General features: G+C 40.4%; 3 protein-coding genes across 4 annotated transcripts in view; 1 reads left to right on the forward strand and 2 right to left on the reverse strand.

Annotated features, from left to right (window-relative positions):
• Positions 1-249: 249 nt before the first annotated feature.
• bri3bp (bri3 binding protein) lies at positions 250-6,936 on the reverse strand. Its single transcript, XM_035784815.2, has 3 exons — positions 6,611-6,936; positions 4,477-4,579; positions 250-4,335 (listed from the first exon to the last, which is right to left on the reverse strand). Exons 1-3 carry the CDS (start codon positions 6,788-6,790, stop codon positions 3,914-3,916), a joined length of 705 nt encoding a protein of 234 aa, XP_035640708.1. The 5' UTR covers positions 6,791-6,936; the 3' UTR covers positions 250-3,913.
• A 192-nt stretch (positions 6,937-7,128) lies between these two features.
• lifra (LIF receptor subunit alpha a) overlaps positions 7,129-25,260 on the forward strand; it is a 42,401-nt gene continuing 24,269 nt past the window's right edge. Inside the window, exon 1 of one of the 2 annotated variants that reach the window (XM_035784812.2) lies at positions 7,129-7,262. In XM_035784812.2, coding sequence (XP_035640705.2) covers positions 7,140-7,262 — 123 coding nt within the window. In that variant the 5' untranslated portion in view covers positions 7,129-7,139. Of the gene's footprint in view, positions 7,263-24,347; positions 24,551-25,260 lie in introns of those variants that run through there. The other variant, XM_035784813.2, reaches the window with a different exon arrangement.
• On the reverse strand, positions 12,992-15,415 carry LOC118392846 (zinc finger protein 771-like). Its single transcript, XM_035784814.2, has 2 exons — positions 14,632-15,415; positions 12,992-14,372 (listed from the first exon to the last, which is right to left on the reverse strand). The coding sequence occupies exons 1-2, from the start codon at positions 14,825-14,827 to the stop codon at positions 13,156-13,158; spliced, it is 1,413 nt and encodes a 470-aa protein (XP_035640707.1). The 5' UTR covers positions 14,828-15,415; the 3' UTR covers positions 12,992-13,155.

The raw sequence follows: 25,260 nt of genomic DNA on the forward strand, positions 1-25,260 counted from the left end.
TTGAAAGATAGCCACTGCCAATTTTGAGCAATGATGTGATGTGCAAGATGTCTCTTTACTTTTTTTGTCTGTACTTTACAAATCAGTTACACTTATGTGGAAACCAAACCCTTCTAGTTATTCAGCATTCGTTACGCAAAACACAAAGAGAGTGAAGAGAACATGTACTTAGTGGTCACGTCACTCAAATTATGTTTTGAATCGCTTATGTTTTTGACTTTGTGCAAAGCAAACAGTCAAGCCTTAATGTGGTGATAAAGTTGATTTATTCAAATCTTGGGACCTCAATTTCACTTCAAAATGACTCCTCTCGAAGACTCATTTCCACAACACTTTTCAATACATGACACGGTTCAACAGCAGGCAGTAGGGTAGAAGAACATCCCCACAAAGGAAAACAGAGGTAGAAAAACAAGATATGAACACATAAGGAAATGCTAAAGAACTACAGGGAAATATACTCAAGTTTCACAAGACTAAGTGCTTCAAACAGAAAGACGGAGAACGTTCATTTTGGCACAGCACATGTGGGGACTACATAGACAGAAAAGAACGGATGTTCAGTTGGAATGAATATGGGTCTTATTGACCGTTATAGTTATTACTCTACTCAGTGAGAGATTTAAAGTTCATCAAGTCTAGACATTCTGCTGCCATTTTACTGTGTCAACATCATCAAGGTGATGGATAGTAAAGATCTGACTAAATCTGCTGCAGTGTCAAGGCCAAAGAGGCACGAGAGAGACAGACAGCGTGAGACAGAGAGAGACAGAGAGACAGAGAGCAAAAGAGAGAGACAGAGAGAGAGAGACAGAGAGAGCGAAAGGGAAAGAGAGAGAGATGCAGAGAGATGCAGAGAGCGAAAGAGAGAGAGAAAGATAGACAGAGACAGTGAGAGAGACAGAGAGAGAAAGAGACAGAGAATGTATAAGGAGTTGGGACCTCATACACCATCATTCAATATTGGTCCTAGTCCTTTCTCAAACCTGAAATAAAGATCAAATGCTGAGAATTCTATTATTGAGGATTTGTATGACAACTCAGCAGCAGACTACATCTTACAGTTGTCGCAAATACTCAAGGCTACCCTCTGCTGTGATGAACCTATGGATGACAGCATGATGTGTGTTGGCTGGAAAATACATGGTTGTCTCTATAGTACATGAATCAGTACAAAATGATCCAAGATGACCTATTTTACAAATCAATACACATTTAATACTCATTAAATTCTTAAATATTTCCAACGTTTACAATGTTAAAATACTGCCTTAAACAAATACAACATTGTAACATTTTGCTATAGAATAGCACATACGCTATACAGTACATAATCAAAACTACATTTGTGTAGACAAGTTCACTTCTGGAGGGGCGGGGCTGGAGAGATGGTATGGTAGCCAATGACAACATTTGAACTGGCACCAACTAAACCAAACTTACTTACTGAACACCCGCCCAACAAAATGGACTTCTATGGGACTATATATATATATATATTCTAATGAAAACACATTCAAAATGTAGCACAAAAGTAGATTAGAGTTAAATGATAAAATTCCCTTTTTAAGAAATTACACACTATGGCCCTATAAAAATGTACACTTTGCGATGTACAATTATGCAAAGCAGGAATGACCAAAAAGTGCATCCAAATTCACAACAAATACAGATATAGTCTAGGCATGCATAATGTGCCATCCACTGAAACAGGGAGGACTTGTCACACGGCAAATAGAATTATGTTTTTATGGGAACTACTAATACGCTTCCATTATAACTATACTTTATTATGGTATTTCTACCATTAACACCCTTATCTCAATGTGGATGATGAGCCCGAGTATAAAGGTAGACCTTCCCATCCTTCTGCAGATGGCTGGCCACGATTCAAACACGGCTGTGCAACAAAATCAGTGTCACTGTAACATAGTAGGCCTTTACACTGACAACTATAATACGGGTTGAAAATGACAGATTTGGGCACTGATAAACGCCTAAATTGGAACACAGTGGCTGTAGAGTAACATGCTATACATGACATCATAGCTCAGTGACTGTACAGTAACATGCTATACATGACATCATAGCTCAGTGACTGTACAGTAACATGCTATACATGACATCATAGCTCAGTGACTGTACAGTAACATGCTACAGATGACATCATAGCTCAGTGACTACAGTAACATGCTATAAATGACATCATAGCTCAGTGTCTATACAGTAACATGCTATAAATGACATCATAGCTCAGTGACTGTACAGTAACATGCTATACATGACATCATAGCTCAGTGTCTGTACTGTAACATGCTATACATGACATCATAGCTCAGTGACTGTACAGTAACATGCTATACATGACATCATAGCTCAGTGTCTGTACTGTAACATGCTATACATGACATCAGAGCTCAGTGACTGTACAGTAACATGCTATACATGACATCATAGCTCAGTGTCTGTACAGTAACATGTTATATATGACATCATAGCTCAGGCTCTGCGCTTCACAGCTCTGTATGGGTTTTGACTGACAGATGTTCTGAACTTGAGCACCTCAAGCGACAAGAAGTGGTCACCATCCCTCCCACTAATTTGGCAACTTCTGCTTTTTCTGTTGTCAGAGGGAAATGCTGAAAATTAAGAGGACTCTATGTATTTTCAAAGATGAGACATTGAGGATCAGAATAAATATCACTGATGTGATACAAGCCAAACACCTGTGAGTCCAAATGTGCACTTCACATTTCCATATCAATAAACTAATATATACAGTGTCACCGTTTATGATCACTTTGTTTGATGTATAGTTACAAGATGACATGGCGTCATACCCTGGGTTGTTTTAAACAAAATGAGCCCGTTTGTCTATTGTGAAGAAAAAAAATATCGCTGAAGAACACACACATGACTCTTTTCTATGTGCACCAAAAATATGATCTGTTTCCCTGGTCAAAAGACCTATTAGTGAGAGGATTCTTTATTTATTTTTAATCCAGGAATATTCTCATCGTGTTACTGAATGTATCCAGAGTATTTTCAGATTTCGTTATCAACAAATGGGGTGAAAAGTACAGTCAATGTAAAATGCACATAATATCGACAGTGTAATGTTTGGATTCAGTCGTGTGAACTATTGTGTCCTCAACTTGTCTTAATCATTTTCCCCTAATCTCCAAACTGTTCCCTTTCAATTGCTACCAATTTAGCCCTATCCATATAGGTCAATTCCCATGAGTGTAAAGGGTTAAGTTGATATTGATGTGGGGTATATTCACATAATTGTTCTTGATATTCTTGACAAATGTCTCCCTGAGATTTTCGTGCCTGCCCAGGTTTCGCCAGTCTTAACTTTTATTCCCCCAGTGCTTTTCAAATGATTCACATGCATGAAACGCACACGCTTGCACACACACACACACACACACACACACACAGTATGTCCATTATATAGAAAGAGAGGTCCTGAAATACGCCAGGAATGACCTACTGCTAAAATGGAATGGTGACATTATTTTTGACTATACATCTCAGTGTCAGGACAGAACAAATGCAATAAGTAAAAACTGCCATTGGTCTACTAACTACTGAGCTAACTGGGATGAAATACTGACAGTTGTGTCTGGTCCCGCTATGACACCATCACATACCCAAAACAAACATCCATCCCATTTTTTCATTGAACACAATTTCCAAAAAGAGCAACCATCAGCAGTTGTTAAACAATATAACAAAATATCAACAAGTCAGGATAAAAATACAAATAAAAAAAACACACTAAAAAAACAAGCTCTTTCTCATAACAGAAAGCCTCGATCTGCTTAAGATTTTCCTGCCCTTATACACCCAAACCTCCAGCCACCCTATGGATACAGCTGTTGTCAGCAGTGGGGGTGTGGGGTCAGCTCTACTTCTCCCCGGCGCGCTCCAGGCTGTCGATGACCCTGCTCAGCCGGATGTTGAGCAAGCGGATCTGGGTGTCCAGGTGATTGATCTTCTCCTCCAGAGAGGCAGTACCCCCACCTCTACGCCAGTACGCCCCCACAGGCCCCGTCATGAAGTACACGGCCATTACGAAGCAGAGAGGAAGCACAGCACGCTCTGGGTCCCCCTCAAACTTCTGCAAGATATACAGGCAAGAGAGGGCAAAGAGTGTAACTCGGGCCAGCCAGAAGAAGCGGCCAAATACGATGTGCAGCAGGTAGAAGAATCCCCCCAGAAACAGGGAGAGGAACCAGTAAGCCACCAACACAGCAGCCACTAGGAGCAGGGCACGAGCCGGGGAGTTTGTCAAAGACGTTGGGCTGAAGTAGTGGCTCAGGTTGGAGGCTGGGGAGAGAGAAAAGAATGAGCAACAGTACATGGATAACAGAGGACAATAGACAAACTTCCCAGGCACAGTCATAATTTACAACATATCACAGACATGTCCCGACATCGAACATACCCACTAAATAAAAATCCACTTACCATCAATGCCCATCACATCCAACAGATCTGTCCACATCTTCCAAACAGTGTCCAGGAAAGAGTCGACACCATGGACAAAGCGTTCCGTCGTCTTGGAGAAGAACTGTAAACAAAGAGGTGACATTTTGGGGAAATCCATTTGACTTCAATCACTTCTTGACAGCATCCCTTTTGATTTGAACGAAACCTTTCAGATGTATTTGCCCGTTGTAAAATGTACTTTTTGGAACTGAATGCCAAAACACTGAAGAGGTGCTTAAAGTTTACCCATTTTGCAACGAGCCAGCGGCCCAAACTGCTGCATATACCCTGACTTTGCTTGTTCAGAACGCAAGAGAAGTGACCATTTCCCTAGTTAATATTGGCTGCTAACATGAATTTCTTTTAACTAATGCAGGTTTTAAAAAATATACTTGTGTATTGATTTTAAGAAAGGCATTGATGTTCATGGTTAGGTGCATTGGTGCAACGACAGTGCTTTTTTCACAAATACACTTGTTAAATCATCACCAGTTTTTCGAAGTAGGCTGTGATTCGACGAGAAATTAGCAGGCACCATATTGATTATTTGCAACGCAGGACAAGCTAGTTAAACTAGTAATATCATCAACCATGTGTTGATCAACTAGTGATTATGTTCAGATTGATTGTTTTTTTATGAGGTAAGTTTAATGCTAGCTGGCAACTTACCTTCACCTCCTTGCTGCTCTCGCGTAACAGGTGGTCAGGCTGCCACGCAGTCTCCTCATGGAGTGCAATGGAATCGGCGTCCAAAATGTCTGATTATTATGAAAACTTGGAAATCGGCCCTAATCAAATTGGCCATGCCGATTAGTCGGGCGACCTCTAATCAAGATGCTTGATAGTGTCGTGGCAATTAAACAAAAATAATTTTACTTCTTTAGGCAAACAGCCCTAATATTGGAAACAAACATCATTATGTTTTCATCTAGATTAAATTGTATTTATTTCCAAGATATAGCACACATTATTTTGCATACAGCAGGTTTATAAAAGGACCAAAGAGTTTGCTATGTGGTTTCATTTTATCCATGGGGAGAAAAAAACATAGTGATACTGATATCTTCACAGCCCGAACTAAAATGAAAATATAAATAAATTCAAAAATGTAAACTTTCAAATGATACCACAAAGATAGTTGGTGCGCACATCAGAGAATGTTGACCTGAATGGGCATATCTGTTTTAAATTATACAGTCAAATCCAGTGTGTGTGAGATACATAGATATATATGGTCCTTCTGTGGCTCAGTTGGTAGAGCATGGTGCTTGTTACGCCAGGGTAGTGGGTTCGATTCCCGGGACCACCCATACGTAGAATGTATGCACACATGACTGTAAGTCGCTTTGGATAAAGGCGTCAGCTAAATGGCATATATTATATTATTATTATATATAAAATGTGACGTCAACCAACGGTATTCAATGGAGAGGGAGACGCTATGCTAACCTCATGTCTCGAATTTCAACAGGGACAACTCAAATAGGCTTTCATTTTTTTTAAAGATGCGATTCCAGGAGAACACTGAAATGTTGCCAAGGCAGATGAGTGGCCGAAACCGAGACACAGCGTTGGGTCAGTAACCGAAAGGTTGTTGGATCGAATCCCCGAGCTGACAAGGTAAAAATCTGTCGTTCTGCGCCTGAGCAAGGAAGTGAACTCACGTTTCCCGATCACGTGGATATCGATTAAGGCAGCTCCCCTCACCGCTCCGATTCAGAGGGGTTGGGTTAAATGCGGAAGATGCATTCAGTTGTACAACGGACTAGGTATTCCCCTTTCCTCTCTGAGGCTAGGTCAGGTGCATGAAGTCTGTGTCTGGTCAGGATTCAATGCGTTAGTTTCTTCTACCTATAAATAGTCATGAAAATGTGTCGTGCCACATTAAAAATGATATCTAAATATATTACTTATTGGCTTGTCCATCTTATCTTGCTAGCAAGACTATTTTCAAAATGGCAACCATTTATGCATTTAATGTCTAGGCGCCCTTGGTTAGCAAGCTCTCTACCTGCCCGTTAGCTACTACCACCATTTCTTTGTACACCTCTTGTCATATAACATTAGCTTAGATCAGACGGAACACTTGGTTTGCTGATCAATCATTACTAACCTTGTAAAGACCTCTGATGTTGTCCTCTCCAAAAATATTGCTTAACATTTGGTAGAATCCGTTAGCCGCCCTTCTGAAACTATTCTGGTTGGTGGAATCTTTCCGGCTTCTGGCCGTCTCTGCACAAAGCAAAGACGCGAAGAGCAGCAACAGAATGAGGTGCGGTTTCATTCCCTTCATATTTCAGATGTGCAATACTACTCCAGTCGTGAATTGTATAAAATTAGGTCCGTTTAAATACAGATTAACAATTAGCTGCCAGTAAGGACACCTCCGTAGCGGAGTGATGACGGTGATCCCGGAAGAAACACCGTTATGAAGTCAGCAAGAATAATGCCGCATTCACGTGCTAGTCGCAAATAGAAAACTCGGAAATGTCCGACATGCTGATTTGAACGCAGCACGTGTATACCTACAACCAGTTAGCAAGTCTGACATTTCCAAGTGAAGTATTTCCGACTAGTACATGAACGCGGCATAGTTAAACCCCTACCGGGTCACTAAATTAATACCAGTAATTAAGGCGCAAATGATGGAAAATATTCACAATGGCTTTACAAGTGGGATGCACAGGTTGAGCGCTACATCTCGAGGGGTTCGTGCTGATTGTACGGAGATTGTGACAGCCAGTAAAATCGCGTCCCTTGAGAGGGTAAGAACAAGATGTTTGTCAGGAGAAGTTCAGTATTATCATAATAAGGAGACGTATATTTGGAATATGGAGGAAGAATTTGGGGGGGGCAGTTTTGAATGTACGTATGTATGTACAGGTGAAGTCGGAAGTTTACATACACTTAGATTGGAGCCATTAAAACTCGTTTTTCAACCACTCCACAAATGTATTGTTAACAAACTATAGTTTTCGCAAGTTGGTTAGGACATCTACTTTGTGCATGACACAAGTCATTTTTCCAACAATTGTTTACAGATTATTTCACGTATCACAATTCGTGTTCCAAATGGACAATGACCCCAAGCATACTTCCAAAGTTATGGCAAAATGGATTAAGGACAACAAAGTCAAGGTATTGGAGTGGCCATCAATACCTGACCTCAATCCCATAGAACATTTGTGGGCAGAACAAAAAGGTGTGTGTGAGCAAGGAGGCTTACGGATGGGCCAAAATGAACCCAATTTATTGTGGAAGGCTACCTGAAAACCCAAGTTTGACCCAAGTTAAACAATTTAAAGACAATGCTACTAAATACTAATTGAGTGTATGTAAACTTCTGACCTACTGGGAATGTGATGAAAGAAATAAAAGCTGAAATAAATCAGTCTCTCTACTATTATTCTGACATTTCACATTCTTAAAATAAATTGGTGATCCTAACTGACCTAAAACAGGGAATATTTACTAGGATTAAATGTCAGGAATTGTGGAAAAACTGAGTTTAAATATATTTGGCTCATGTGTATGTAAACATCTGACTTAAAAAAAGAATATATATATATATATATATACAGTTTTTTTGGGGGGGGGGGGTTGCCCGTTTAGCATGTTATTTTGGCATTAATATGTGTCACATCAGCAGACAAACATACTAATATATATATATATACACTGCTCAAAATAATTAAGGGAACACTAAAATAACACATCCTAGATCTGAATTAATTAAATATTCTTATTAAATACTTTTTTCTTTACATAGTTGACGTCCATCCTAGCTCGCTCATTAATTTCTTAATCGAAATTACGCTTATCTGCTTGTCGTCCCCTTATGCCATAGTTTATACAGCTCAATTGTTATTAGAAACCACGTTTTTTTTTTAAAGGCAGTAAATGAACTGTTTCAAGCCAGGTGTAGCAGCGGTAAGATGTTGGGACAGCTTTATGTAGGCCCTAACAGTTTGTGGGCACAGTTTGGCACCGTTATAGTGCAATTAATGTATTGTTGTGTAGTGGCTTTGCTGGCATGCATCCCACTTTTCTGGGGCAAGAGATGTGAATTGTTTTGCTCGCAAGGAAATTTAGTTGGCATTTCGGTATTTTTTACATTTATTTTACCTTTTATTTAACTAGGCAAGTCAGTTAAGAACAAATTCTTATTTTCAATGGTGGCCTAGGAACAGTGGGTTAACTGCCTGTTCAGGGGCAGAACAACAGATTTGTACCTTGTGTCACGGTTTTCTAATGGTGAAGGAGAGTCGGACCAAACTGCAGCGTGTATATTGTGATCCATGTTTATTTACACAACGTAACACGAATCCAAAACACAAACTCTACAAAACAATAAACGTAGTGAAAACCGAAACAGCCTTAACTGGTGCAAACTAACACAGACTAAGGACATCAAGACAATCACACAGACTAAGGACATCAAGACAATCACCCACACCAAACTCAAAGAATATGGCTGCCTAAATATGGTTCCCAATCAGAGACAACGATAAGCACCTGCCTCTGATTGAGAACCACTCCAGACAGCCATAGACTTTGCTAGATAACCCCACTAGCTACAATCCCAAATACATACACACCAAAACCCCAAGACAAAACACACCACAATACAAAAACTCCATGCCACACCCTGGCCTGACCCAATACATGAAGAAAAACACAAAATACTTAGACCAGGGCGTGACACCTTGTCAGCTCGGGGGTTTGAACTTGCAACCTTCCGGATACTAGTCCAACGCTCTAACCACTAGGCTACCCTGCCGCCCCATGGTATGTCCCCATTACCAGTAAAACATAATCAAAACCTCTTTCTTTCACCTACTTGCTGTGCTGTTTCAGTGTTAATTTGTTCAGTCTCAACCAGGATTGAATCATACATGTCAAGCAGCGAAATTTCAGCTCTATCTGTTCGTGGTCTCTCTTCCTCTGTGCTTCACTGTCACTGTGTCCATTTCCATCTTGTCCAGCTGTGTCTAAAATTTCACGTAAACCCTGTTTCTTGTCTGCATCGAAGTAACGGTCCTTGTACCTAGCATCGAGCATGGTGGCGACACAGTAGAGAGGCTCAGAGAGAATGCCTGTTAAAGAAGTAACGGTCCTTGTACCTAGCATCGAGCATGGTGGCGACACAGTAGAGAGGCTCAGAGAGAATGCCTGTTAAAGAAGTAACGGTCCTTGTACCTAGCATCGAGCATGGTGGCGACACAGTAGAGAGGCTCAGAGAGAATGCCACCGAATCGCTTGTTCACAGCCTCTAATACAGTACTTTTGCAAGTGTTAACCCCATGGTCTGTGTCGGCAGTTTTGTTGAGCAGGCGTTTCAATACCATGACAGAGGGTATCACGTCTGCTGCAGGCACAGTTGATGAGCTTATTTCTCCAGTCAGTTGTTCGAATGGAGCTAGTTGTGTGTTCATCTTTCCAAGTTTCAAACATGTTCTCAAATGCCATTGAAATGGCAGCAGTGGTATGAGAACCAGAACATTCTTGAGCATGCAATACGGCTTTCCTCAGTACGAGATCCTCGTCGACCCACTGTGCTGTCAGACTCAGCATGGTCATGGGGCTGACATCGCTGGTCCTAATGTCAGTCGTGAAGCTAATAGCAGTGACGCCCATAGCAAGTAGCTCAAATACTGTGTAACTCCGGTAGGGCAACATCGGAAAAATAGCGCCTATTTGGCATTGTGTGCCAGGGCTCGAGGTGCTCGACCAGTCGGCGAAAGCCAACATCATCCACAACAGATAATGGTTGATTGTCAAGGGCAATAAATTCCATTATCTTGGCATTAATGGATTTCACCTTTTGAGTTGTCTCGCTGAAATGTTCTTACTCTTTCAAATGACTGCTGGACTTGAACTTGTTTATTTGGATGTGTGCGCCTAGTATTTTTCTGCTTTTGTTCTGTGTAGCGCTGTATTTGTGCAAAAAAAAAAGAGGCAGGTTGAGGTTTCCAGGGTTAGAGTCGTGCAGAAGTTGTCATATGCTGAGGCAGTGAAGAAAGTAGAGGAAGATGGGTCAAGGGGAAGGGATCCTGCGAGGAGTGGTGTGAGTAATAGATCTGTACCAGTACAGAGGTATAAACCAACAATATGTTTCAGTAAGATTGGATTTTTAGCACTTGGTTATCAACTGTACATCCCTTTTACCCACGAGATTCTTTAAAATAAAAAAGCTGTGCAATATTCAGCATGTTTATGAATATACACTACCGTTCAAGAGTTTGGGGTCACTTAGAAATGTCATCGTTTTTGAAAGAAAAGCTTTTTGTTTGTCCATTAAAATAACGAATTGATCATAAATACAGTGTAGACATGGTTAATGTTTTAAAGGCCTATTGTAGCTGGAAACGGGTGATTTTTAATGGAATATCTATAGACCCATTATCAGCAACCATCACTCCTGTGTTCCAATGTCACGTTATGTTAGCTTATCCAAGTTGTGAGAAATTGCCAATAAACTGAAGATCTTGTACAACGCTGTGTACTACTACCTTCACAGAACAGGGCAAACTGCCTCTAACCAGAATAGAAAGGAGGAGTGGGAGGCCCCGGTGCACAACTGAGAAAGAGGACAAGTACATTAGAATCTAGTTTGATAAACAGACGCCTCAGAAGTCCTCAACTGGCAGCTTCATTAAATAGTACCAGCAAAACACCAGTCTCAACGTCAACAGTGAAGAGGCGACTCCGGGAGGCTGGACAAAGAAAAAAAGCCATATCTCAAGACTGGCCAATAAAATTAAAAGATTAAGATGGGCAAAAGAACACAGACACTGAACAGAGGAAGATTGGAAAAAAGTGTTATGGACAGACAAATCTAAGTTTGAGGTGTTCGGATCACAAAGAACATTCCTGAGACACAGAAAAAATTAAAAGATGCTAGAGGAGTGCTTGATGCCAACTGTCAAACATGGTGGAGGCAATGTGATGGTCTGGGGGTGCTTTGTTGGTGGTAAAGTGGGAGATTTGTGCAGGGTAAAAGGGATCTTGAAGGGATCTTCATTCCATTTTGCAACGCCATGCCACACCCTGTGGATGGCGCTTAATTGGAGCCTACAACAGGAAAATGACCCAAAGTACAGCTCCAAACTAGGCAATAACTATTTAAGGAAGAAGCAGTCAGCTGGTATTCAGTCTATAATGGAGTGGCCAGCACAGTCACCGGATCTCAACCCTATTGAGCTGTTATGGGAGCAGCTTGACCGTATGGTTCGAAAGAAGTGCCCATCAAGCCAATTCAAATTGTGGGAGGTGCTTCAGGAAGCATGGGGTGAAATCTCTTCAGATTACCTCAACAAATTGACAACTAGAATGCCAAAGGTATGCAAGGCTATAATTGCCCCCACCAATTGTTTTTCCAACAAAAATGGGGATAGGGAAATGTAACCCCCTTACATTCATAGACAGCACTCTATATACAAAGACTGACAGCCATAACATCCACATGATATTAACATTTTGAAGATATTGATTGTTTACATTCTTCTTGTTAGTAAACAACAGATTAATATAATATTATATTCTGAGTTTCAGTTGTGCATTACAAAGTTACATATGTTAGAAATGAATAGGGTAGGCTGTATTAATTCAAATGACCATTGAACAGATTCCAAGATTGCAGGCTGTTCTTTTAACCAAGAGCAGTGACCTACCTGATGGGTATGTCCTCTTGATAGTTGTCTCTTCGATCTTCGAACAAACCCATTTTACACAAAAGGCATTGTTACGTGTTCTCAGACATTAACATTAGCAGACGGTCTTCTCCAGAGTGACTTACAGTTAGTGCATTCGACTTAAAGCTCAAGTCCTTCGTTGCTACATCCATTTTTGGATTTAGAAATTATTTAGAAATACCCATTGATTCTTGAAGAATATAAAACTTTAAATGCGTCATTATAAGGATCCTGAGTGGTGCAGCGGTCTAAGGCACTGCATCTCAGTACTAGAGGCGTCAGTACAGACCCTGGTTCGATCCCGGGCCTGTATCACAACCAGATGTGATCGGGAGTCCCATAGGGTGAGGCACAATTGGCCCAGCGTCGTCCGGGTTAATAGAGGGTTTGGCCGTCATTGTAAAATACATTTTTTTCTTAACTGACTTGCCCAGTTAAAAAAAGGTTAAATAAATATAATAGCTTAGTTCAACTGTCATACCACTTCAGAACCCAAAATATAAGCTTGTTTTACTCCAATGTTTGTAAACAACTTAAATATGAACACTGCATAGACTCAAAACATGGTTAAAACTTGCATCCATAACTCGGTCTATGAATCTGACTGGTTACATTTCTCCAGGCCCTTCCCTCAGTTGTTTACCAAAACAGTGGTAGGGTGACGCTTTGTTAATGTTTCAACTGCTGATTATAGCTTTAAGACAGCTCAGTGAGACAACCACATATCAGTCTTAGTAAGTACATTTTACCTCAAAGTAGTCAGCAAGGTCAGTGCTAGAAACGACAAGTGCAAATGCTTGTTTGTAGTTTTTATTTAAAAAATGTTGGGGGGGATGTGGGATTTAGTCAAGATATTTAGTGAAGAAGTAGGTTTTCAGTCATTTTCATTTGGGGGAAGCTTGTTCCACCATTTGGGTGCCAGGGAAGAAAAGAGCTTTGACTGGTATGAGCGGGGGCCAGCCCCTCATAGGGATGGGTGGGCCACATAGGGATGGGGGGGCCAAGAGACCAGAGGTGGCAGAATGGAATGCTCGGATTGGGGTGTAGGGTTTGAGCATAGCCTGAAGGTAGGGAGGGGCAGTTCCCCTTGTTGCTCTGTAGGCAAGCACCATGGTATTGAAGAGGATGTACACTTCGACTGGGAACCAGGGGAGAGTGAGTTATTGTTAATATTCCTTCTGTGAGTTTGTAGATGTCTTTTCAGACTTGATGCTAATTTCAAGTGAGTTCCACACATATGACAGTGAACCCCCTCCCCTGTGTGGGTCCTCATATGCACTGTCAGGTTTCCCTTCAGACCGAAGCATCTGCCACATTTGTTGCAGCGATGTGGTTTCTCCTCTGTGTGAGTCATCATATGCTTTGTCAGCGTTCCCTTCTCCACGAAGCATCTGCCACATTCTTTGCACCGGAACGGTTTCTCCCCAGTGTGAGTTCTCGTGTGCTTTATCAAGTCTGACTCACGGTAGAAGGCTTTGTCACATTCTTTGCACGGATGCGATTTCTCCCCAGTGTGAATTCGCCGATGCAGTTTCAGACTTGCTTTTGTCGTCACACATTTTCCACAAAAATCACATTTAAAAACTAGCCCTTTATGAGTATCCATGTGATTTTTCAGGCTTTTCTTGTGAAAAAAACGCTTGCCACATTCGGTGCAGCCATGTTGTCTCTCCTCCATGTGAATCTTCATGTGCCTCCTCAGGGAGCAGTTCATGGCAAAACAGTGTCCACATGTGTCACACATGTACGGTCTGTCTTTACTGTGCCGGCTTTGCCGATGCCTTTTCAGACTACGCTCATTAGCCAAGCATTTCCCGCACACGTCACATATCAGATCAGGCAACTCACTGGTTTCTTTTCTTGGCCGACCTCTTCTTCGCTTTGATTGAAGAGGCTTTAAACCTGACAGTGATATTCTCTTCTCCACTCCATCCCTTTTTCCTTTATGACTTCCACTGTTGTCACCGTCTGCATTTACTTCAGAGGGGGGCTCATAATCACTGGTTAATTCGGACTCACCGTAGCTCTCGCCATCAGATTCTGTTTGGTTCTCTTCAGTTATGATGTTGAAAGAGTCCCATATAGACTCTTCTGCATCAGACTCCACTGGACCCAGACCAGGGTTCCATTCCTGCTGCTCTGGGTTAATCTCCTCTTCAGTGAGACTGAGCTGCTGGAGGACTGGAGGGAACGAGAAAGGATGACATTTGATTAAACCGTAAACACTGAAAAGAGACAAGAAATAGGTCTAGTGACTTCCACTAAAAATAGGGAGTTACTTCAATTTCTGCTTTACTTCCGGTATCCAGTACCACAGTTTTGAAAATGCTTCAAAATATCATGAAATTCATGAATAACGCGGTCATATATGATATACATCTAAAATGTGAATGACGACAATTAGGCTACAAGGCATAATGAATGCCAAAAAGACACAAACCTGCTACTCTATGCAACTTTATCTCTGGTTTAAAAACCAAATCCAGCAGTTTTCGTAGACGTGCATTCGCCCGTTTCAAACGGATGATTTCTTCTAGGTACTCTGCCATCGTTTTTTGGACTGCCACTGATATCTCCAAAGGGACTGAAGTTAATTTTTCTTTGAGAATCACATTAAGCAGCTGTAGTTTAGACATATTGAAGGTGGAAGAAGTTATAAATACTGGCGATACCGTTGTGAAGACTGATGAATCCAGACTGGATCAGCGTCTCGTCAGTAACACTTAAAAATTACTTCCGGGTAACGGAATTTCGAATAGTAGAGAAGTATCAGTAGTAGAGAAGTATCACTAAACATTAAAGGAGAAATACACTCATTCATATACTCTACAGTGTTACATAACACTAATATATGAGAACAATATTTTTTATTTTGTCGTTATAATAAGGTTGGTAGCAACATGTGAAAATCGTTGCTGAAATATGTTGCAGCTGAAGTCGACAACAAAACCCAGAATGTAATGTTCTCTCTATGGGCTGGTTGGCTAGCTTTTTATGAGTCTACAATCTCATCACGTTCAACTTGCAGGTCGATGTGGCTCAAAGAGTGGAGTCTGTCTGACCTTCGTGACGGCACTATGCAATGCACAAATATATGTGTTAGACCCTCTGTTAAGTTACACATTTCTAGAGGTAGGAATATCGCAGAAAAATATGACCAATGTCTCATTCGAGAGAAGACAACCTCCCGCTTTATGACATCGACCAGTATTGAAATCTGACATGTTTGATGGACGTTTTCGCGATCTAATGTCCAGTGTACTGAAGACATGACTCTGTCGTTGTGCTGGAGATTTTGTGGATTTTGTCTCTTGTATAATAAATTATATAGATCGGTTTATAATGGATTAAGCGTACCCTTTCTTAAACTAATTTGTTAGTAAAATTCCAACTCCCTCAAATTTGTGCCAACGGGGCAGTGGCGACCAATCAGAGCAGTGCCCCACCTTTCTAGCAAGCTATAAAAACAAAAACATGCCTGTTTTGCATTTTGGCATTAATACGTGTCACATCAGTTTGTAATAAATATATATACAACAATTTAGTTAATAAAGCAGCATACAAACTAAGATCTCCTTTTTGCTTTCTTGCGTAAGGCAGCTCCAAAATGCAGGTGTTTCAGCCTAGCTCAGTGCTTTCTGTGGTGGTGGGGCAGCCAGTGGAAATACGGAGTGTTTGGGTTGGTAATGTTCTCTAGTAGCTTGGGGACACTACGTCTTCACCAAATCTAAGGGTAGAGCTTGAAAATCAAATTGTATTAGTCACATACACATGGTTAGCAGATGTTAATGCGAGTGTAGCGACATGCCTGTGCTTCTAGTTCCAACAGTGCAGTAATGTCTAACAAGTAATCTAACAATTCCTCAACAACTACCTAATACACACAAATCTAAAGCGGTGAATGAGAATATGTACATATGTATATGGATGAGCGAGCGGCGTAGACAAGGTGCAATAGATGGTATAAAATACAGTATATACATGTGATGTGAGTAATGTAAGATATGTAAACATTTAAGTGGAATTTATTGGAAGCGTTGTTTAAGGTGACTAGTGATCCATTTATTAAAGTATCCAGTGATTGGGTCTCAATGTAGGCAGCAGCCTCTCTGAGTTAGTGATGGCTGTTTAGCAGTCTGATGGCCTTGAGATGGAAGCTGTTTTTCAATCTCTCGGTCTCAGCTTTGATGCACCTGCACTGACCTCGCCTTCTGGATGATAGCAGTGTGAAAAGGCGTAGGCTCGGGTGGTTGTCCTTGATGATCTTTTTGGCCTCCCTGTGACATCAAGTGCTGTAGGTGTCATGGAGGGCAGGTAGTTTGCCCCAGGTGATGTGTTGTGCAGACCGCACCACCCTCTGGAGAGCCTTGCGGTTGAGGTTGAGGGCGGTGCAGTTGCCGTACCAAATCAAACGTATCGGTGCTCATCGGCCATTGGACATAAACATTACATAAGTTGGAAATCGCAAATTCAACAATGAGTGGTTTGGAAGGAATTGGTGTTCAGTGGAGTGGGTGTTTGGCCCCAAGTCTGGGTTTAAGGGTCTCTTTTCCAAGCTTAAAATGATAAACATTCAACATTGGCTATGGTGTCAATCCAGCACGTCTTCTGCTGCGCTCAAAACAACTGGAAACTCAGAACTTAGGAAATCTGATTTTAGTGAGTTCAAGATAACTGGAAACTCTGAAAAAAATTTGCTCCGACTGGGAAAATACATTTTGAACGGTCATCGAACTCGGAATTGCAAGTCGGGAACTCGGGCCTCTTTCTAGAGCTCTGACCTGAAGATCACTGACATCATCACGATTCTACCTTTTTTTCTGGGTTCCCAGTTGTCTTGAAGCATCATCAATCCAGAGAATGCCAGACTTTGATGACAAAGTTTGATGACAACATTTAATCACGAAGGACCACCACGCCACCTTCTTGTTCAAGTGATCATAGCACAACAAGGTGAGTCCAAAAATGTATTGTATGTTGCTTCATGAATGATGTAATATGGGAGATATTTATACTGTAGCTAAGAAAATAATACTACGTTTTTTGTTGTGCAGTAAGCTGTACGTAGCTCACGTGCCTCATCATAATAGTTTGGTCCCGAAAACGTGAAGGGGTGTGAATACTTTCCGAATACACTGTATTTCATAGCTTAAGCCTAATTGTACTGTAGAGCTCTTTTAACTTAATAACAGTCTCCAGTATCAACATTTCCAAGACAACAAAAACAGGGAGAAGGGAGAATCTGTAGACATGCTGAGATAAAAGAACATACTCTTTGCCAGAATTCAGCCAGCCTTCACAAGAGCATAACATAATGTAGGCAATATGTCCCCTTTTGTGTTTTACACCTCCAGCAGCAGAATTACATGATATTCAGTTTAACTGGCATATAGTACATTCTATGGGTGGTCTTAAACTGCAGTAATTTATGTGTGAGATTATATGAACATGACTGGACATTCTAACATATCTGTATCCATTCTGCATCATCTCCCAGGTCTTCTTCAGATATTGGTTTGATACAGTTTGGAAATCAACTTTGGATGTTTGTCAGACTGCCTTAAAATAGTTGCAAATGTTGGTGCACTAGCTAGATAGCTAACTTAAGCCAACTTTTGGCTAGCTCTTGCTAATGGTACAGTGGTACATCATCAAATATACTTCTGTTGAAATGGGACAAAACAGAGGCTACAAAACATTTTCATATACACAACATCTGTTTGATACTACTAAATCAAATCTAATGTATTTATATAGCCCTTCGTACATCAGCTGATATCTCAAAGTGCTGTACAGAAACCCAGCCTAACACCCCAAACAGCAAGCAATGCAGGTGTTGAAGCACTACCTGACAGATAGCTAGCTAGAGCTGAACTGGGTATGGTAGTTAATTCACTTCAGTTAAGAGGGAATGAAACATTAACTAACGTAACATGTCAGTTACACTACTAGCTCAGCACTGTGAATATTTTTTTCTTCTTCTGTGAAACAGCAGTTACCTTGCCAGCTAGGTCAGTCAACTAAGGAGTAGCCAGTTTCTGCTCTGCTTGCTTTTACAACTCAGAGTAAATGCGCAACACAGACAGCAGCTGCCTCTGTTAATCTCTGCTATGCTGGTCCTAAACTCCAGCCTTTCAGAAGCTTTGCCTTCACACAGCCTGTCTGCATGCTCTGTGGTGTCCGTGTAGTTGCAGTCCTTAATCCAGCCAGCTGAAACTGGAAAACAGCCTACCCAACTGCTCTGAGGCGTCTACATGGTCCTAAAGCTCACAGGCGCTGCATTTTGTATCACAGTGCAATTATAAAATTGGGGGGGGACAAAAATGCCATTTCAGAATTGTGAGGGGGTCATGTCCCGCCCGCACCCAGTGAAAGTTGCGACCCTGTGTGTGAATATCAGTTATTTTAAAGTCTTGGTTCCAATAGTTTCTATTTTTTCTAAAAGATTGTCAGTTGGGTAGGCAAGGTTTTGTGTATCTTAACAATCATATGAATATTATTTTATGACTCAAATAGGATTCCCCCAAGATTGCTCTGGTGTCCAAAATATTTAAAATCAAGATTTTGTGATATGAACATTTTTAGTTGCATGTATTGGAAAATACCTGCATTGGTTTGTCAAAAATAGCTTTTTAATTCTGTCATGAAAATTAATCTATTTCCTATTAACAAGTAATTTACGGTTTCTATGCCTTTAGTTTTCCATGTGGGACAATGTATTGGTGCATTCTGAAAAGCTATCCAAGGATTGTTCCATAGGGTTGTGTTTTAGGGAGTGATATTGGTTCTTGTAGAATCCGTTTCATTTTATTCCATATTGTTACAGTGTTCTTGACTATGTTCTTAGCTTTATCCTTTCAAATAAACACGTGAAAAGATTTTTGGGGGTGAGCATGTACATCTTCAATAATTACCCATTGTTCCTCTTTAGTGCATTAAACAATATGTCTCAAGTAAAAGCCTTGGGTGGCGAGTCGATACAATACCAAGTCTGGGAGGCTATAAGGCTTTCCTTTTTATTCTATGAATTCTATGTGCCCATATAAAGTCTGTTATGGCCCAGAACGTCGTTGGTGGGGTAATTGGTATTATCAATGTGTATTTATCACCAATGCAACATTGGAAAATGTCCTTCTTGATCTGTGAGCTGCGATATTAAGGGAAACGTGTATTCTTATTCGTCAGGACGCCTACACCTCTGTTGTTACTGTAGGTGGCAGCATAGACCTCACCAAGCCAGCTCCTCTTTAAATATTACATTTCTCCTTTTTTGAAATTTAATTTTCTTTTTCAGGGAAGCCACATCTGCTGATAATCTCTTGAAGTGTTCAAGAAACTTGTTCTCTTTTTTCTTCTTCTTTTTTTTTTCCCATCTTGGAGCCCGTGCACATTCCATGGAAGGAGTTGAATTTTGTTGCTCTTTACTTGTATAGAATCAAAGTGAACCTTGTCTGTTTTGTCAATCATTGAAGAGCCAGATAAAACATTTCAGCAGACATGTCATATGAGGACGGTGAACATTCCATGGAATGGGAGAATCATCATTATAAAACATTACCTATATAGGGCGTGTGAGCAAGCCAATATGTAATTCATAGGCCTACAGTGTATTGCATTGGAGTGGGTGGATGAGAAAGTGTAGCTTCTTCCCCCAAGCTATAAGACTGCTGAACAATTCATCAAATGGCCACCGGACTATTTACATTGACCCCTCCCCGCACACACACACACACACACACACACACTTTTTTTGTTTTTAAACTGCTGCTACTCGCTGTTTATTATCTATGCACAGTCATTTTACCCCTACCTACATGTACAAATTACCTCGACTAACCTGTACCCGCACATATTGACCCCGCCTATTGACCCCACATATTGACCCTGCATATTGACCCCACATATTGACCCTGCATATTGACCCTGCATATTGACCCCACATATTGACCCTGCATATTGACCCTGCATATTGACCCCACATATTGACCCCGCATTTTGACCCCGCATATTGACCCCGCATTTAGACCCCGCATATTGACCCCACATATTGACCCTGCATATTGACCCCGCATATTGACCCCACATATTGACCCCGCATTTTGACCCCGCATATTGACCCGCATATTGACCCGCATTCTTAACTCTATTTCTTGAACTGCATTATTGGTTAAGGGCTTGTAAGTAAGCATTTCACGGTAAGGTCTACACCTATTGTATTTGGCGCATGTGACAAATACAATTTTATTAGATATATAGATTCTACAGACCCTACTGAGTAATTCTAACCCCACTGTTACATCGGCACATAGAATATATGTTTTTCTCTATAAACCAATATGACATTTTAAAGGCCTACAATATAGTGGTGTTCCATTGGGACCAATGGAATGGGTGGAGTAGAAAGGGTTTCTGGGTATTTAGACCACAGTTCCCCATGATATAACACGATATATAGATTCTAGTGCTAGATCAATAGGGTCTGTAGAATATTATGTTCTTTACATTCATTTACTTAAGCTTCAACCATTTTTCAATGTGCTCTACCGTATGTTCATATGGGATACAGTATGCCTACAATTCATTCATGGAATATATGCTGTCACTGCAGCTTCAGAATGGGTGGAAGCTTAATTGTCAATTTCATTGTTGTCGTGATATCACAACAGGTAGTTTTATCTTTTTGTAAACATTATAAGCACATTGTGAATATGAAATACACGTTGCTTTAAATGTTATACTCTATCTATGGATTTGGAAGTCAGAGGTGCTCCTGGGTAGAATGTATCAGATCTCCTAAGCCTGTGTTAACCTCAGACCTTATTTTCAGGGTGTTTATCCCAAAACCCCTTTTCGTTCCCCATGAATCTTTCACATAGGTATGGCAGAACGTACCAGAGGTAACTCATTTCCAGGTTTTAGGTCTACAAACTGGTGAGCTCTATTCTTGCTAGGTCTTGCTTATTCTTGCTGGCATAATGGAGGTCAGATTGGCACTATCGCTGCAATGCCAGCAAAATAATTAGGGACTTCTGAGTCACAGATTTTTGGAATCCTTCAGAATAAGAGTCCTGTCCCATGTTTTTTTTGTGTACCTGGGTCTATGACCTAGATCAGGGGGTATTCAACTCTTACCCTACGAGGTTCGGAGCATGCTGATTCTCTGTTCTAACCGGTAATTTATTGCACTCACCTGGTGTCCCAGGTCTAAATTAGAGGGGAACAATGAAAAAATGCAGTGGAACTGTCTTCGAGATCCAGAGTTGAGTTTGAGGGACCTAAATATTTGTTAAAAACTGGATACTGGATACTGTGGACTCTAATGAGTAGACTGAACCTTGGATTTATAGACCCACAATCAATATATTTTCCTGTAGTGCAATATTTGTACCACATTTATATTTGTATTTATTTATTAGAGATCCCCATTAGCTGCTGCCAAGGCAACAGGGAAAATCATAGCTGGCTCACAGAACGGTAGAAATTATAGAATACATTGTAAGCTTGTTTGTTTACTGTTAAAATAGCATTGTATCTGTTCAAATAAAATGTTAGGGTTGGTAACAGGCTGGTTGGTCGGCTATTTGAGCCAGTAAAGGGGGCTTTACTATTCTTTGGTAGCGGAATGACTTTAGCTTCCCTCCAGGCCTGAGGACACACACTTTCTAGTAGGCTTAATTTGAAAATATGGCAAATAGGAGTGTCAATATCATCCGATATTATCCTCAGTAACTTTCCATCCAAGTTGTCAGACCCCGCTGGCTTGTCATTGTTGATATACAACAATACTTTTTTTCACCTCTTCCATACTCACTTTACAGAATTCAAAATTACAATGCTTGTCTTTCATAATTTCGTCAGATTTACTTGGATGTGTAGTGTCAGCATTATTTGCTGTCATGTCATGCCTAAATTTGCTAATCTTGCCAATGAAAAAATGCCTAGTTTAAATAAAGGTAACATTTTTGTTTTTTTTGTAATTAAATTTTTAAAAAATGTTAGTTTATCAAGCTAGGTAAAATCTTATCGGCTGAAGAATTGTTCCGCCCAAAAATAACATTTAACTGGGCAAGTCAGTTAAGAACTAGTTCTTATTTACCATGATGGCCAACCCTGGCCAAACCCAGATGACGCCAATTGTGCTCCGCCCTATGCAACTCCCAATCACGACTGGATGTGATGCAGTCTGGATTTGAACCAAGGACTGCAGTGATGCCTCTTGCACTTAGACCACTGCACCACTCGGGAGCCAAACCAATGAAAAAACGTTGTATTTCCGACATCACAACAAGGAAATAGAAAACTCTGACAAGCAAGTGAAGCGTTTAGTTTGTGTACACGGGAAGCGTAATTCGGATATGTTGCCCAATTATAGTCAAAAGACCAATTAGTGGCAAACAAACAAACATAATTGTGCAGCGTTCAAATGCTACTCGGAACTATGAAACTCTGACATTTCGACTTGCTATCTCGTTTTATAAAGATGATCCCGAGTTTACCACTTGGAAAGTATCAGAATCAACCAAATATGAAGCTCTAAGCAGATAATTTATGTTAATTTTTACTCGGAGGTTCCGAGTTTCCTATAGCAAGTAAACATGGCATTGGACTGCCTGTGTAAACGAAGCGGAAGGTCTGAAGAATGCAAAAAATAACTTGCACTGTATTCATTTAACGAAAATTATCTCTGTAATTTGGTATGATAAAGCAGTGAAAACCCTATTCGCGCGGGACTAGTATTACAAGAGAACGTTGGTTATGTAATTATTACCATAGAATTCCCATTATTCCAGTCGGCGATTATTAAAAAAATAAGTTAACTGCCTCCTGCAATAAGTAATTTAAAAAAAATGGACAGTTATGACTGAAGCCTGGACGTTTTTTAAAATCTAGGCGTGAAGATATTTCAACATGTCTACGTGATAACAGGAAACATTGATAACTCCAGTTTGGCTCCCAAGTTTCTAAACCATACCGAAGCATCCTCGGTATAGTGTCGCCATAATATCTGGAGGAAGTGTAATTCTAATCATTTGGATAGTTTCGCGATCCGCAGTAGAAGACGTCCTAAATGGCCCCAACTTGCAGATGTGAGCTAAAAAGCGCACTTGCACTTGAGATGCATTTTTTAGGCTATGAATTAAAAAGTGCACTTGTCATTTCCAAACGTTTAGCTCAGTTGTAATACTGATTTGCGATTTATTAACAGCAAGGGTTGCATTACATAGGCGCAATGTTTTTACAACTGACGCATTTCGCGATGTCCAATTCATTGGCACACCTATAAGCAAAAGCATTCACTGAAAGTTGATACATAGGCTTTTCATATATTGGCTATGCGCAGCACTTCGTTTTAAGCATCAAATGATCGAATCAGTTACTTTGCTTGCTGAAACCGCGAGAAACACCTGAGAGAAATGTAAAGCTCAGACATTTCCCTCAAAACACATGGATGTCGATTTGCACGGGACAAGTATTATCAGAGGACCTCGGTGGAGTTAGTCAATAAACTGTTGTTATTTCCGGCTGCAATCAATTCTCTCCTGATATGTAAAAAAAAATGACCGATATTACAGATAAGGACGACATTTAAATTACAGATGTGGTGCACATAATTACATAACCAATATCCCCCAGTAATAACCAATCCCGTGCGACTCGTGCTTTCCTTGACCTGCATGGCACAGCAGGGGTTCTTGAGAGGGAGCTGTGTTTCTTTTTACACTACCTTACATAAAGCTCTCTGGATTCTTTCAAACATATAAACATATATTTGTACTTCTTTGCAAATATATTTATTGGCCACTGAAATACTACGGCAAAGGAAAATGATCTAACGTCAGCAAAGTGGATGGTCAATAAAATTATTCAATATATGCGAGACCGGAAATGCTCTCCAGTTGTCGCCAATTTGACGTTTTCAGGCCCAGTTCCATTTCAGTCTCTAGCCTCTTATTCTTCAATCCCTTTGATGCACTGGACTTGAAAGCTCTTAATATATCAAATTAATTCGATGGCCAATCAAGATAATGAATGTTGCCATCACCATATTGATCTTACCTTTCAAATAACCTCAGATTTGCAAACCAGCTAAGGAACAAACGAGTAGGGAAGGGAGGCTCGTCACCGAAATGGAATCGGACGTGTATCGTACGCCTTTTCCAGTAAATCCGACATTCTGGAATTCTGAATTCTCTGTACTCACGGAGAAGCTTGACAAGACAGCTATCTTGTTGAAACTCACATTTCAACTCTCTCTTTACATTTGTTTTTATATCTAATATCCACCGGTTGTTGATCATTAAAAAGGTTAATTGTTATAGAAATAAACCAACTACTACGTGATCCCAGGTCGGTGTAAGGTAATGTCGGATATTTTTGTTATTTTATTGTTATTGGGTTGACGCGCTCTCCATAACATGAAACAACATCATGTCTGCGTGTAACGGAGTGAGCTAGAAAGCTAAATATAGCTTGCTGGCAAGTAGCCTAGTAGAATTGAGTTAAACTATAAACTAGTTAGCTAACGTTATAGTGAGGTTGTTATTATTATGGTGTTGGTCTAGATACATTTTGTACAGAATCATTGGCGTGTAGGTAGCATCAAGGCCTACCGTTAGCTACTGATCTAAAACCAGCCAAATTATAAACCGTTAACGTTAGCTAAAGTAAAGGCCATGGCATGTTTTGAAATACAACGTGTTATTATAATCATAACTAACCTTACTGGCTATCATGAGTTTGCTAACCATTTACTTCTATTAATTTATGGTTAGCTATTTGAATATGAACATAGCTAACGTTAGTTTAGCTCATTTTAATAGGCAGGTAACGTTAGATGGCTAGGTAGCCCCCACCCTACAATTGCATTAATATCCTTAATACCTCATATTCAACCATTATTTACATTTTAAAAATCTCTAGAAATTACATTTTATTTCAACTAAACTAAATTACGAAATACAATGTTAACAGTACCCACTGGTGTTTTGGATTGCTAAATGGAATGGCCCATTACTACCTCTCTACATAAACACATGCTAGCTACCTCAAAGTGTGTTGATTTACAATA

Source organism: Oncorhynchus keta, chromosome 14 (genome assembly GCF_023373465.1).
Source record: "Oncorhynchus keta strain PuntledgeMale-10-30-2019 chromosome 14, Oket_V2, whole genome shotgun sequence".
Taxonomy (NCBI): domain Eukaryota; kingdom Metazoa; phylum Chordata; class Actinopteri; order Salmoniformes; family Salmonidae; genus Oncorhynchus; species Oncorhynchus keta.